Source organism: Cebus imitator, unplaced genomic scaffold (assembly GCF_001604975.1).
Source record: "Cebus imitator isolate Cc_AM_T3 unplaced genomic scaffold, Cebus_imitator-1.0 Scaffold455, whole genome shotgun sequence".
Lineage (NCBI taxonomy): Eukaryota > Metazoa > Chordata > Mammalia > Primates > Cebidae > Cebus > Cebus imitator.
In genome coordinates, this window is record NW_016107770.1 from 1,763,411 (window position 1) to 1,778,369 (window position 14,959).

General features: G+C 39.6%; 1 protein-coding gene and 1 pseudogene across 2 annotated transcripts in view; one reads left to right on the forward strand and one right to left on the reverse strand.

The window, feature by feature from the left end:
* The window catches only part of ANOS1 (anosmin 1), a 193,621-nt gene that overhangs the window by 107,180 nt on the left and 71,482 nt on the right, over positions 1-14,959 (forward strand). Inside the window, exon 3 of the mRNA XM_017511848.2 lies at positions 123-185. Within this exon, the coding sequence (XP_017367337.1) occupies positions 123-185 (63 nt within the window). The remainder of the gene's footprint in view (positions 1-122; positions 186-14,959) is intronic.
* Positions 4,976-5,646, reverse strand: LOC108291464 (annotated as a pseudogene). The gene has a single exon (XR_001819911.2). The product of XR_001819911.2 is annotated as an NADH dehydrogenase [ubiquinone] 1 beta subcomplex subunit 8, mitochondrial-like (transcript).

Below are 14,959 nucleotides of genomic sequence, written 5' to 3' on the forward strand. Positions count from 1 at the left end.
GTTTTCTAAACTAACCAGAATAAAGGAGCACTGAAAAGCCACAATTATAGGTGAATTCTTTTTTCCTCTTGACTTTTTTTTTTGTTTCCATGTTATTTATTTTTATTGTTCCTTCCTTTCAGTGCCTGGAGCCCTGCAAAGAATCAGGGGACCTGAGGAAACACCAGTGCCAAAGCTTCTGTGAGGTAGGAGAACGTCAGTGGTACTTAAAACGCTTGACCCAAATCTGACTATGTTTACATGGGGTCATGGGTATGAATGGGTCTTCTTATTCTTCTGCAGCTTGGGGAGATCATTTACTGCAGGTGTGTGGGTATATGTAAATTCACGTAAAAAATATAGAGCTTAAAATCTGGCTACCCACTCCTTGCATTATTGGCTAACCAAACCAAAAAAAACAAACAAACAAAAAAAACAAAAAAAGTTATGTGTGGATGGAAGACTAGAAGTTTTCTAAAGGTGTAGTTTGTCACCACTCTCCCACCTTACATCATAGCTATTCTGAGTAGTTTTCACATGCTTTTGAAATATTCGTGCCATTTGGGAGAAGAGAGTCATATTATTGCTCATGGTGTTTCTCAAATATTTTCATCTCTTTGTTCCTTCTCGGGGTTCCTCCCCATATCCTGGGCAGAATGCTTGCCTGCTTTTAACTGTACAGGAGAGAGGCATCTTACTTCACCTAACTATCAGTTAGATTAGTATTTATCTATTCATCTATTCATCCATCCATTCAGCCAGCCAGCCCGCCAGCAACCCAGTAGGCTAGCCAGCTGGCCATCCATCCATCCATCAGTCTATCCATCTACCCATCCATCCATCTATCTATCTATCATCTGTCTCTCCATCCATCCATCTATACATCCATCTATCCACCTATCCATCTATTTTCTATTTATCTATCTATATCTATTTATCTGTTTCTCTATCCATCCATTCATCCATCCGCTCTTGCATCCACCCATTCATCTCTCTATCATCATTATTAGGAAAATGTATAATACTGTCCTAGAAGACCACTGTCTAAAATCACCAATACTGCAAAAAAGAAGACCTGTTTTACTGGACTGTATTCCCCAGGGAATACAGGGGGCACAGGCCATATACCAGCATGGATTCTGCTAATAAGTAGCCACAAAGATGCAAGGCCAGGCAGATTGCCTGGTTCCAAGGATTCCAAGGACAGTGGACTTGAGAAGTAGGAGAATCTGAAGGTTTAGGGGGAACAGTAGAGAATGAATCAAAAGAGTCCACCTTGGCAGTCAGGAAAGCTCAGCTCAGAGTCTTGGCCAGAAAAGGTGCCCCCAACATCAGAATGAAATGACGTTATTGATTATTTTTTAACAGAACTGGGGGCTGAAAGAGAACTCTCCCAAGGATCCAAGAGACATTGACCTGGTCTTGATCCACTGAAGCAAATAAATGCTAGTGTAATCCTGTTGCCTGTGTTTCACTCTGGATCTTATTCTGAGAAGATGACTGCAGAATTAGGCAATAATGGCTTCATCAATATGTAGGAGTGTAAAATATCTTCATGATCTTACTTGACCTTTCTCATACTCCTGTAGTTAAGCAAAGCAGATAGTAAGTCCCCAAGAGTTATGTGTGGAAGCCAGAAAGGACTGGGAAGTTGAGGCTCCTCAAATGAATGGCTTGTCTGCAGCCAAGCCTCCAGGTCGAAAGGCTGGGTCTAAAACTCCTGTCCTCTGACCCCTGTCACTGATTGTCTAAGTGTTGTTCCTGGTCAACTCCACTCGGTCAATCACCAGGGGTCATAGTGGGTTTGGGCCCCTTGAGACATAGAAAAGATGCAGAAGAAATAAAACTGATGATTTGCTGCAAGGACAAGGAGAATGAGGCCATCTCATGGCTTTGTGTTCTGCTTTTACCTTTCTGTGTTCCTACTTTAACTAATTTAAAAAGGTTTATTCATTCATTTATTCAACATGAACTTTTTGAATACCTGTAATGCGTCCTGCAGTTTGGCAGAGATGTGGTAGTAAACAAGTCACGAAAAAATTCCAGGCTTTGTGGGGCTTATTTTCTCCTGGATGAAAAAGCTCAGCTGTGAATGATGGCAACTTCGTTCCAATCCTAACTCCAAAACCAATTTACTCGATAAATTTGGTTAAATCAATTAACCTGTGTCTTCAACCTCATTTTTCAAATAAGGGATTTATCCTATTGATCTTACATGGTGTTTGTTAAAATAGATAATGAATGTAAATGTATGGTACAAGAACTTATCAAGCTGTACAAAAGTAACAGAATGATATTTCCTTTGTATTATGTGTTATAGGCTTGAGAGTCACAGCTCTGTGAGGTATCTAAATCAACTATTGATTCTGAATTTTTACCTACATTGGTAATCCTTAACCACACAATTAGAGCACACTGTCTAGTGGAGTGACTGTTGTGCTCTTAACTTTAATTTTCTATTCTATTCCATACACAAACTATACATCTATAGGCATGAAAATAGATATTTATGCAATCTTTTTTTTTTTTTGGCTGCCCAGGCTGGAGTGCAGTGGCGTGATCTCAGCTCACTGCACCCTCCGCCTCCTGGGTTCAAGTGATTCTTGTTCCTCAGTCTCCCAAATAACTGAAATTACAGGAATGTACCACCATACTCAGCTGATTTTTGTATTTTTAGTACAGACAAGGGTTTTGCCATGTTAGTCAGGCAGCTCTCAAACTCTTGGCCTCAAGTGATCTGCCTGCCTGAGCCTCCCAGATTGCTGGAATTATAGGCATGAGCCACTGCTCCCAACCTGTTTATAGAATCTTGAGGAACAAGGTATTTCTTTTATAAAGTTATTATCCCTAAATATCAGTGATTCTGGGCTGATATTTTTCCATCTGATCTCTGAGAAGGAAGATATAATTGAAAGTCATTTGAAACCTTTCTTCCTATAAATTTCAAATTCAAGAGCAGGTTTCTGTAACTGCCATTCTCTGAAGTAACTGTGAGGTGTTCTGAACCAAATCCAGTTTATTAAAATGGGACTCAGGTGTTGAAATTGTGATCCGTTCTGGCAGGAACGGTTAATCAAAACTTGAAAGGTGGGGAAAGCAGATGCCAATTAATGTGAAGAGCTTTGTTGAGTTGCTTCAGCCCAACGGTTAAATAACTCGTGACTTGATGTTCCATTTTAGTGGCTTCAATTGTTTTTACATCCCTGTTTTTTTTTTTTTTTTTTTTTTTGCGTCTGTTTTATTTTGCAGTAAGTATCTGACTATTGTGTTGAAGTAGACTGAACCTTGAAAACACTGTTGGCTGTTTCAGCATTTTTAAGCCTAGTCACTTATTGAGACAGGTACAATCCCATTCATCCTCCCCATTCTCACAGTATTTGTTAAGAATGCACACAAAGTCCATATTGTCATGACTCCAAGCTTTTCCTTTGTAAAAGTTCAGACCTAAAAGGAACTCTAGATTACAATATTCTTTAACTGAAACAATGACACCTTTAGACATGTTTGACTCAATATGTTTATTTGCAGGGCAGTCTGAGCTTATTTGTCTTCTAAGCCATAGGTTTGCAAACCATGAGTCGCAAAGCAACCTGGCCTGCCTCTTGTTTTATAAATAAAGCTTTGTTGGAACACAGCCACACTGGTTTGTTTACATATTGTCCATGGCTGCTTTTGTGCTACCATAACAGAGTTGAGTAGTTGTAACATTATATGGCCCTTATAGCCGAATATATCTTTTATCTGGCCCTTTATAGAAAAAGCTTTTCAATTCCTGTTCCAAGAAAAAGAACAGGCTGAGGAGTGACTACTGCCTGTAATACCAGCACTTTGGGAAGCTGAGGCAGGAGGATTGCTTGAGAACAGGAGTTCAAGGTTGCAATGAGCTATGATCATGCCATTGCAGTCCAGACTGGACAACAGAGTAAGACCCTGTCTCAAAACAAAAAACAATAAAACAAAGAACAGTGATAATTAGGTCACAAAACTCACCTAACCACAATGAAGAAGTTAAATGTTTGTGTCAGAACAGGAATAAAATTGAGATATTTCAGTAGTCCTCTGGATTATATGACATACTTTTTTCATGTATCCAATTTTTGTAACATGGCACGTAATGATAGACACATAGGCAGATAGATTCTGTTTTGTTGGTTTAGTTTATTAACTAACCATTATCACTGTCCTCTTATTTTCAAAAAGCTTAAAAACCATGACAAACTATTTTTTTTTTACCAAGTACAAAATGTACATTTTCCTAGATTGAAACATTCCTTTCTCACAATCAATGGAATCTTAAATTTTAAATGGCAATGTTTTCTTTCTCATTCTTCATGATCTTAGTTTTGGTGAAACTTGATATATCATTATTTACGACTTGCCTCCTTGCTGGATGAAACAGCTTCCATCTTTAATTTTTTTTTTTTTTTTTTTTTTNGCTTCACCCTCCTGGGCTCAAGTGATCCTCCCACCTCAGCCTTCTGCATAGCTGGGACCACATGTGCATATTGCTGTGCCTAGCTAATTTTTTGGAAAAAAAAATTTTTTTTTGCAGAGGTGGGGTCTCATCATGTTGCCCAGGCCGCTCTCCAAGTCCTGAGCTTCAAGCAGTCCTCCTGCCTCAGCCTCCCTCAAAGTGTTGGGACTATATGCGTGCGCTACTGCACCTGGCCTAGAAAGGTTTTTTTTATGGGAAATAAATGTTGTTCCAACTTGGGAAGTCAGGAACATTTCTTCCTTGACCCTGTAAATGGGAAAAGGAGTGACCCTTAACACCTGCCACACAGCTAAAACCCTTAAGTACTTTCACAGCCCAAGTGAAATTAACAAATTCACATCTTGTGCTTAAGCACCCATCCACCCCACCCTCCTATCCTTTAAATTTCATAATAAGAAAAAAGGGAAGAGGGCAGACATCAAGCAGAAAAAAAGGGAAAAGGATGAGGTTCCTCAGGGTAGTGAATATTCCTGGGGAAATGAGGCACAAACACCACAGCACTGAGTTTTATTAGGGATTTCATTAAGGTTAAATTTCTAGGAATGAGGGAGTCCTAGTTAGAGGGCACAAAAGCCCATGAAGCCTCCTCAGATCTCATAGTGAACCACCGGCTCAGGTTCTTTGGAGGGATGGCTGCCTCGTTCCAGGTACAGATCATTGTAAGGATACTGCTTTGGTGCCACAGGCTGTTAGACAGGGTAGTTATGCCCTACCCAGAACATGAACATCATGAAAACCACAAAGCCAAAGAGCTGCCTACACATGTCATCCCAAGAAACAGGTGTGGGGGACATATCCACATGGTTCCTGGTATACATGTCTATATCCCAATGCATCGTTTCACCCTAGTTCAACCTCAGGTCTGGTTGGTCCCAGTCATACCATGGATCCCTCTCTTGCTGTGAGCGGTCAGGGAGTTTCAGGTAGTCGCCATACCCCATGCCATCATCCGGGTAAGGCTCGTAGCCTTCCATACACATATTATACTTCTTGGCAGCGGCGGTCTGTTCTTCTGGGGTCCTAGGATAGGGCCCCGGGAGCATGTCCTTGGTAAGGTGGGAGGCTCTCTGTGCACCAAGTGGCACCACATTCCGGGATGCCCTTTGGAGCCACCGGACTCCCAGGACCCTGGCCCTGGCCACCGCCATCTTCACTTTCTTCACGGTTTCCTTCTGTACCCCATCTTTGATTTTGATGTTTCTGATTCATGACATCTCAACACTAAGTAAGTACTCAGTGGATGTCAACATTGGAAGTATGCAGTACATGCTAATGTCATAGAAAAGCTGAAACCTCATTCACTTTAGGGATCATCAAGGCTAAAAATATAAGTTGTTTTGGATCAGTATGCATCATGAGATATGCAGTCTTAGCCTGGAAAAGGGAAGGAAAAGGAGGTTTTCAGTTTACTATGTATGTAATTATCAAGTAATTTTTTTGCAATTTTGCCTTTTGAAATGTCTTTCAGGCTTATAAATTTGATTTCCCTAACAGTTAGATGTGAATTTCATTAGGTAAGCTTGATGGACAAGGAAACTGATACACAAGGAGAAGGGATTTATTTGCCCAAGATCACGTAGTTGGTTAGTGGAGTATAAGATCTAAAATACAGGTGGTGCAACTTCTAGTTACATTTCTTTCCTGCTGTATTCCAGGGTTTCCCTCCTAAACCTATTCTGTGTCACAGCACACAGAGCAGAGAATGATGTTTTACTTCCCTCGTCAGGGAATAAAAGATGAACCTATGTCAAATGTAAAGTTGCTGGCTCAGTCATACCTGCTTGGACAGGCTTACCCTTAAATGAGAAGGAAGTTTTAGTGGTTTAAAATCATAGTTAATTAATGGCACCTCAAGGAGAGAAGGAAGACAGGGCTCCTTACCCCTTCAGGTAGCACTGAGGGAAATATTCCAACACTACTGAAAAGAGACCTCAGAAAGTAAAAGGGTTAACATGCCTCTCTCTCCTATGTGGGGATTTCTTGCACTCAAAACTTTTTATCTCTTCACTGCTCCAAAACCAGTTTTATGTCTTAAAATTTGAAGTGATAATTAAATGCATCCCTTTAGGAATTGGAACAGAACCTATACCTGACTGGATATGTCTGTAAAATAGTTAAAACTCTTGAAAGAAGCTGATGAGAGCTAAACAGGAAAGTGATGTAATATGCCCCAGATATGCGTTGGGGTGGAAAAGGATCATTTAGTACCATTTAGCAATCTTTCCCTTTAACATATCAGAACAGTGCCCTCGCCAATTAGAATATACTTGTGAAGTGGAAATAAAGATGAATTTTGTTGCTATTCTTTTTAAACAGATACATGTCCAAACTGAAAGATGAACTCAGTTTTTATTATAAAGAAGATTTCCTATTTGGAAATATTTTCTTATTTATTTATTTATTGTATATTTTATTGCGTTTTAGGTTTTGGGGTACATGTGAAGAACATGCAGCATTGTTGCATAGGTACATACATGGCAATGTGGCTTACTGCCTTCCTCCTCATCACCTATATCTGGCATTTCTCCCCATGTTATCCCTCCCCAACTCCCCACCCCCTGCTGTTCCTCCCCTAGTTTTCCCCCACAGACCTCAGTGTGTGATGCTCCCCTCCCTTTGCCCATGTGTTCTCACTGTTCGACACCCGCCTATGAGTGAGAACATGAGGTGTTTGATTTTCTGTTCTTGTGTCAGTTTGCTGAGAATGATGGTTTCCAGGTTCATCCCTTTCCTAAGAGCATTGTAGTATAGCTTCTGGGTACTTTCTTTTAGGGAAGTTGTCAATTATTTAGGAACACTAGAATGGCACCTGCAGTAGCGTGCCTAGTGGGTGAGACACTGGCTTTTTCTTCTACTTGGTACAATCTGATCCACTGAGCAAATTAGAGGTGGTGATGGCTCAGTCCAGAGTGGTCAGAGTGACAGATTCAATATGTGGAATGGGAGAAAGAGTTGAATCAGTGGTGTCGTTAGAGATTTTGTCCTTAAAACCTAGGGTAAGGAAGCTGGAATGTACAAGATGTGGAATACGTGTCAGGCACAGATAGTTTTGGGGGTGGGGTAGGGAGAAAGAATAGACCAGAAGTTTAGTGTTGAGCGTGGTATATTTCAGATGCAAATGGAAATCCATGTGAGATGTACTGTAGGCAAATAGGCACAGGAGTTTGCAATTTAGGTGAGAGTTCTAGGCTGAAAGAACAAACACCATGCATGAAGGTACTGTTTAAAGTCATAAAGCTCAATGAGGTGACAGAAAGAAAAACAGGACTATGAGTCACAGCAACATAAGAGGGATGGGGAGGTGAAGAAGGAGACTTAAGAGAGGCCAATAAGGTGGGAGAAAACACGGGGGAATGTGGTGTTCTGATAGCCAAACGATGAAAGCTTTCCAAGAAGGAGGAGGTAATCAGTTGCGTCAAATGCTGCAAGAACTTGGAGACTTGAAATTAGATCATCAGATTCTGTGACATGGAGCTCACTTTGGACTTTGACAAGAGCAGTGTTTTGGGGTGGCAGAAGAAAATGCCTGATTAGCATAAGTTCAGATAAATGGTTGGAGGAATCAGAGAGGGAGTATAGAAGCATTTCAGTGAACATTACTGTAAAAAAAAAAGTGGTAGGGAGTGCAAATGAGATTGTGGGAAGAGGTGTGAACAAGGTAATGAGATATTTAATTGCTTTTAGAGTAGATAAATAATTATGTTTTACAAGCAGATGAAAACTATTCAGAAGAGAGGGTTATTTGATGTTGGTAGAGAGAGGGGGGAATTGCTAAAGCACATGACCTTAAATGGCAATGTCTACCATTGTGTGTGTGTGGAGGCAGGTTTGAAATGGGAACATGCTTCTATGTTCTGGGACAGTAGATGCATGATAATTCATGAGTGCATGAGATTTTAATGCATCAGATGCAGGTGCATTGGTGGGTGTGAAAACAGCATTTGTGGAACTTCTCTTTTGAATGCTTTACTTTTCTCAGTGAAATAGGAATCAGGGTGACCAGCTGAGAGTAAGGACCAGAGAAAGGCATGTAGGCTGGGGTAACTGACACATAGACAATTTTCAAAATGTTAGTTTTTAGTATTATATATAATAGGATTTTATTTTTAGAAATGATAATCATTGGTCTTTTACATTTTTGTAACACTTAAAAGTGTTACTCATATTTCTGGATGGTGTTACTTGGGCACCAATGAAGAGATGCAGAATTCATCTAAGTCTTCTTTTAACTTAGAGGGCGCAGTAGTATTAGAGTGGAAATGTTTTGAAGAATGCTTATGAATTTTTATAATTATTATGAGATTTTCTTTGCCAATCACCATATGATGGGTACAATCTGCATTGTATCAAATTTTATAGTTCTGGAACATAGACTTTTTTTCTTTTTTTAAGTACTCTGACTCAATTTTCACTGGATTTTTGTGTTACTCTGGGGAGTATCAAATTATTCTAGACTGAATGGTAGGAGAATTGATGAGCTTTGAAAATTTATGGGACCAAGAGTGGAGATTATATGGAATGATTTAAAGACCTAAGTCCAAAAAGAAGTGCTAGGCAAGTAGGCACATAAGGAGTTAGGGGAATACCATGAAAATTGCAAAAGCACTAAGTTAAGAAAAAAATTTTAATGCATGTAAAGCACTTAACCAGTATCTGAAGACAACACACATTACATATATATTAGCTACTTTTACTATGAAAGAGGAAGGCAAGGTCAACACTTTTTAATTCTATGGCAGGTCAGTAAGATATGGACTGAAAGGGCTCACCCAGTTTTGTAGTTAGGAATCACCAGAAATCTGTGTGGGAGACTTTTTGTGGAGCAATAGTAAGTAACACATACAAGTCTGGGTTATAGAATAAAATGTAAGGAGGAAATCCAGACCAAATACATGCAACTCTTTCTCTTTTTTTGAGACAGAGTCTCACTCTGTCACCTTGGCTGCAGTGCAGTGGCTCAATCTTGGCTCACTGCAACCTCTGACTCCCCAGTTTAAGCAGTTCTCTGCCTCAGCCTCCCGAGTAGCTGGGATTGCAGGCATGTGCCACCATGTCTAGCTATTTTTTTGTATTTTTAGTAGAGACAGGTTTTCACCATCTTGGCCAGGCAGGCCTTGAACTCCTGACCTCATGATCCACCCGCCTCAGCCTCCCAAAGTGTTGAGATTACAGTCATGAACCACCGTGCTCAGCCTACATGCAACTCTTTCTGTAAGTTTAAAGTCTTTCCCTAAGACTGCTTTTAGAGCACAGAGGAGAGAGAGGAGGCTGTGGTTAGGGGGAATTAACAGTTGAGAAGGTGATTTTTGTGTTTTATCTTGGAAAGACTTGAATACATTTATATGACAGAGGAAATGAACACTGTCAGGAGTGTGAAGTCAGAGATACATGGAGCACAAACTAAATAACTAGATTTCTGGAGTAAGGAACTAGTGGTGAAGGAAATTTCACTAGTGGTGAAGATGGAGAAACTCATGCATCTGAAGATGCCAACTCCAGTGTCCAACATGATCCAGAACTGGCCATCTCAGACTTGGTCATGCACACAAATCATCTAAGAATTTGCTTTAATGCAGATTCTGACTCAGCAGGTATATGGTGTGGCTAGGAGAGTCTGCATTTCCAGCAACTCCCCGGTGATGCTAATGCTGCTGAACCAAGGCCTAGCCTTTGAGTAGCAAGTATGTGGATGTCCTTCTTGGATACTGGGGTTCCCTATTTTTAGGGATAGCCATTTTTGTGCCTATAGTGACACATACCTGTGGTCCCAGCTACACAGGAGGCTGGAGCAAGACGATTGCTTGAGCCCAGGAGGTTGAGACCACAGCCAGCCATGTTTGTGCCACTGCGCTCTAGCCAGGGTGACAGAGTGAGACCCTGTTTTAAAAAACAAACAACAAAAAAGCACTTACTTGAAGTTTTCTACCAGGTCCATGAAACCGTCTGTGATCTGTACATATACATATTAATGGGATGGCTGGGTCAAATGGTATTATTAGTTCTAGATCCTTAAAGAATCGCCACACTGTCTTCCACAACGGTTGAACTAATTTACATTCCTATCAACAGTGTAAAAGCATTCCTATTTCTCACATTCTTTCCAGCATCTATTGTTTCCTTTTTTTTCTTTGAGATGGAGTCTTACACTGTCGCCTGGGCTGGAGTGCAATTGCACAATCTGGGCTCACTGCAAACCACCTCCTGGCTTCAAGCAATTCTCCTGCCTCAGCCTCCTGAGTAGCTGGGATTACAGGTGGCTGCCACCACGCCTGGCTAATTTTTTGTATTTTTAGTAGAGACTGGATTTTACTATGTTGGCCAGGCTGATCTCGAGCACCTGACCTCGTGATCCAGCTGCCACAGCCTCCCTAAGTGCTGGGATTACAGGCATGAGCCACCATGCCTGGCCTGTTTCCTAACTTTTTAATGATCACCACCGTAACTGGTATGAGATGGTCTCTCGTGGTTTCGATTTGCACTCTGCTTCATTTTAATAGTTTTTTTTTTTTAAATCATTTTGTTTTTGCATTCCTTTTAAGTAATCTTCTATGGTGTCTAACATTTTAAAAATCCTACTTGACATGTTTTTCATTTCTTCCTTTTTACTTCTGGAAGTTCTGTGCAACTCTGTTCTGTATCTTTCATTTCTGTCCTCCCTATTTCCACGTTTTCCTCTACATGCCTGGGCATATGGAGCATATTTATATTAGCTATTAAATGTCCTTTGCTGTTAATTCTATCATCTGTATAATTTCTGGTCCTGCTTATGTAAATCTCTTTTTTCCCATTTTATTTATGTGTTACAATTTCCTGCTTCCTTGCACACTGGATTATTTTTGATCAGATGTCAAATTTTTTGTGTTCTGAATTTTGCTGTATCTTTCTACAAAGTGTTAGACTTTGTTCTGGCATGTAGTTAAGTTCCTTTTGAGATTCATTTTCTTTTGAGGTTTCTTTTAAGCTTTCTTAGGGGGGTTCCGAGTAGTCTTTAGACTAGGCCTAATTTATCCCATTACTAAGATGATGTCCTTCTGAGGACTCTAGCCAATGCTTCATGAATTGTGGATTCTCTCCACTCTGACTGGTTGAAATGTGAGTTTTTGCTAGAATGGTATCCTTTATTGCTGTCCCAGATTTATGCAGTTTGAAGCCATGCACATTCAAATTAGTATTCAGCTAGAAATCAAGCAGTCCCTCTGAACCCCTCTAGGTTTCTCTCTTCATGCAGTTTCATCCTGCTTGATAGTCTGCCCACAAGGTCTGGCCATCTCAGCCTCAAGCTTTAATCTCTTTCTCTGCAACTAGAAAAAATTGCAGAGCTATCTTGGGATCAGCCTTCCTTGCACTGTGGATTTGAAACTATGTCAAACCACTCATTTTTTGGTAAAACTGCAGCTCATCTCAGTTGTGTCCTTTTAGGTTTCCTTGTTTTGTGCTACCCATTGTCCAATGTCTGAATAAAGTGGTTGCATACACAAGAGGCCTTCAGAAAGTTCATGGAAAATGGAATCAAAAGACAAAAATAAAACATACAAGCTTTGTTTCCCAACATAAACTCCATCAAGCTTAAGATACTTTTGTAAGTGATGATACCATCACTTAGTACATCCATAAAGAACTGAGGGTCCTGGGAATTTAAGTATGTCAGTGTAGGTTTTGAAAAATATTATTCACTGAAGACAAATGGGTGCTCTTTAAAGATTCTTAAAAGAGCAGGAAACAAAAACAAGTCAAAAGGAGACAAATCAGGGTTATAAAGTGGATGTCTAATGATTTCCCACTGAAACTCTGGCAAAATTACTTTTTAATGAGACGAATGAGCAGGGGCATTATTGTGGTGGCGAAAGGGTCTCTGATGAAGCTTTCTCAGGAATTTTTCTGCTAAAGCCTTGGTTAACTTTCTTAAAATACTCTCATAATAATATCCAATGTTTACTTTGGGGCAGGGTTTTAGCATTAAAATGAAGTGGAATTTGGCTCTTTACATCGAAAAGTGAACTACAGGACATAGAGTTTGTGCACAGCCTCTATAAGCTAGCTGAAACTGGCTTGTGGTCTGTAGTTGCTTATCAGAAAATAATCTTTGTAAGGCCAGGCTTCTGACCAATCAGAACTTTAGACGTCTGGGCTATAAATCAGAGTTGATAGCTCCTATTGTTAACAAGTTTAGCTGTAGAAATTTAGAAATTGGTCATGCCAACCAAGCCCTGAACCTTCTACCCATAGGTAACTTGGTTTCCTTAACCTTAGCATACCTCTTAGTTGATAAGGAGGCATCTATTTTGGTCTCTCAGATCATACCCACTGGATGCCAATAGCACCTTCCTTCCAGTTGTGAGGGACAAAAGTATCTCCAGATATTACCTAATGTTCCCTGGGAACCAGTCCCTTAACTTACGGAATTTGCACTTTCTCTTACTCTTTCATAATGAGGAAATTGTGTTCTATTTATGTTAGTGTATTGGTCTGTTTTCCTACTGCTATAAAGAACTGCCAGAGACTGGGTAATTTGTAAAGGAAAGAGATTTAATTGACTCACTGTTCAGCATGGCTGGGGAGGCCTCAGGAAACTTACAATCATGGTAGAAGGTGAAGAGGAAGCAAGGAACCTTCTTCACAAGGCAGCAGGAAGGAGAAGTGCCTAGTGAAGGGGGAAGAGCCCCTTATAAAACAATCAGATCTCATAAGAACTCATTCACTATCACAAGAACAGCATGGGAGAAACTGCCCCCATGATTCAGTTACCTCTACCTGGTGTCTTCTTTGACACGTGGAGATTACAGGGACTGCAATTCAATATGAGATTTGGGTGGGGACACAAAGCCTAACCATATCAATTAGTTTCTATTTCATTTTGTGATGATCCAACCACTCCCAAAGTGGTATAATATAGTAGTGTATAAACAAAGAAATAAATTTAAAGGAAGATCTCTATGAGGTAAATATGAGATTTTTTTTCTTGTAACTTGGATGGATGTGATGAGTTTGTAGAATCTGACAGTGTTTGCAAAATTCTTTGAGATGAACACAGAAACTGAACAATGTAAACCAAAGAGTAAACAACTGTATTTGACAGCTTTATAATTTGTTCCTCTTTAAAAGAAATTATTTACATGGTGATTTTAGGCCATCTATAATTAATGTATATGGATTCCTATTGTTTCTTGTAAAATTTCTAGAACTGTGTTTAAAGATTCTGATGCTAATAAAGGTGGCTAGCACTGATTACACCTTTATTATATGCTAGGATTTGTGCTAAGTGTTTTGGAAGCTTTATTTATGGCTTAGGATAATATTTTATCCTCCTTTAATATTTTGAAGAAACTGACACTTGCAAAATTAATTCTACCCCCAAATTATACAGCAGTCATCTGCCTTATGTATTTGTCATGCTCTGAAGGGGACAGGCTGTATTTGTTTCTCTTCCCTCTCTCTTTTTCTTCCGTTTCCCACATCATTTTTACCTGTTTAAATCGTCAGTATTGATGACTTGTCTTTAAAGTTTTGTCCTTGTCTAATTATTTGTTGATCTCATGCTTATATCTGTAAGTTCCTGTATCTACCTTTATTATAATGTAAACTAAACTATTAATTTTTACCTGTTTGTTAGTAAACGTGTAAACTATAAGCATAGTGGGTCATCATTTTCACAGTTTCACCTGTTCACCATTAAATTCCTAGTACCTAGAATGCCAATTTGGTCTACAAATCAGTATATAAATGGTTCAGTGGGCTGAACATTGCATTGGCATTTTTGGTAATCACTACTAACAAATGCAGAAAGTAGGGGAGGGAAAGAAATAGTTTAAATGTACCTGAACCATCCGTAATTCTCTAGGGATTTGTGAACTTCTAGATCTATTTATGTGCCTCATGATCTTCCAGAAATCTTGCAGCAAGATTCTGAAGTATGCTGACTCATACAAGGTGACACACTTGTTTTCAAAATAAATAGAAGAGCCAGGCCAGAAAGAAGGAAGCCAAGGTAAACATAAGTAAGATTACTATAATTGAAAGAGGAGGGTATGTACTTGTAGAAAAGTGACTTCCTTAATATATTTGTTTCTGATTTTCTCCTAATTTTATATTATTCATGGCCAATGTCTATAATTTACCTGGGAATCCAATTAATTACAATCACATCTAACAAATTGGTATTTATAATTGCATTTCCAAGCAGATAATAATAATCCTTCCAAGCATACATTAGTAACATTTGAATGGAGAGTTATTTTTCTTCTTTCATGCATAGTGTTTAGATGTCTTCTTTGAAAGATACACTTGGCAGTTTTGCTTAATTTTTTAAAAGTATACTCTCTTTTTTCTTTTGAGATGGAGTCTCGCTCTGTCACCCAGGCTGGAGTATAGTGGCACGATCTCGGCTCACTGCAACCTCTGCCTCTGGGTTCAGGCAATTCTCCTGCCTCAGCCTCCCCAGTAGCTGGGATTACAGGCACCTGCTACCACAGCCGGCTAAGTTTTATA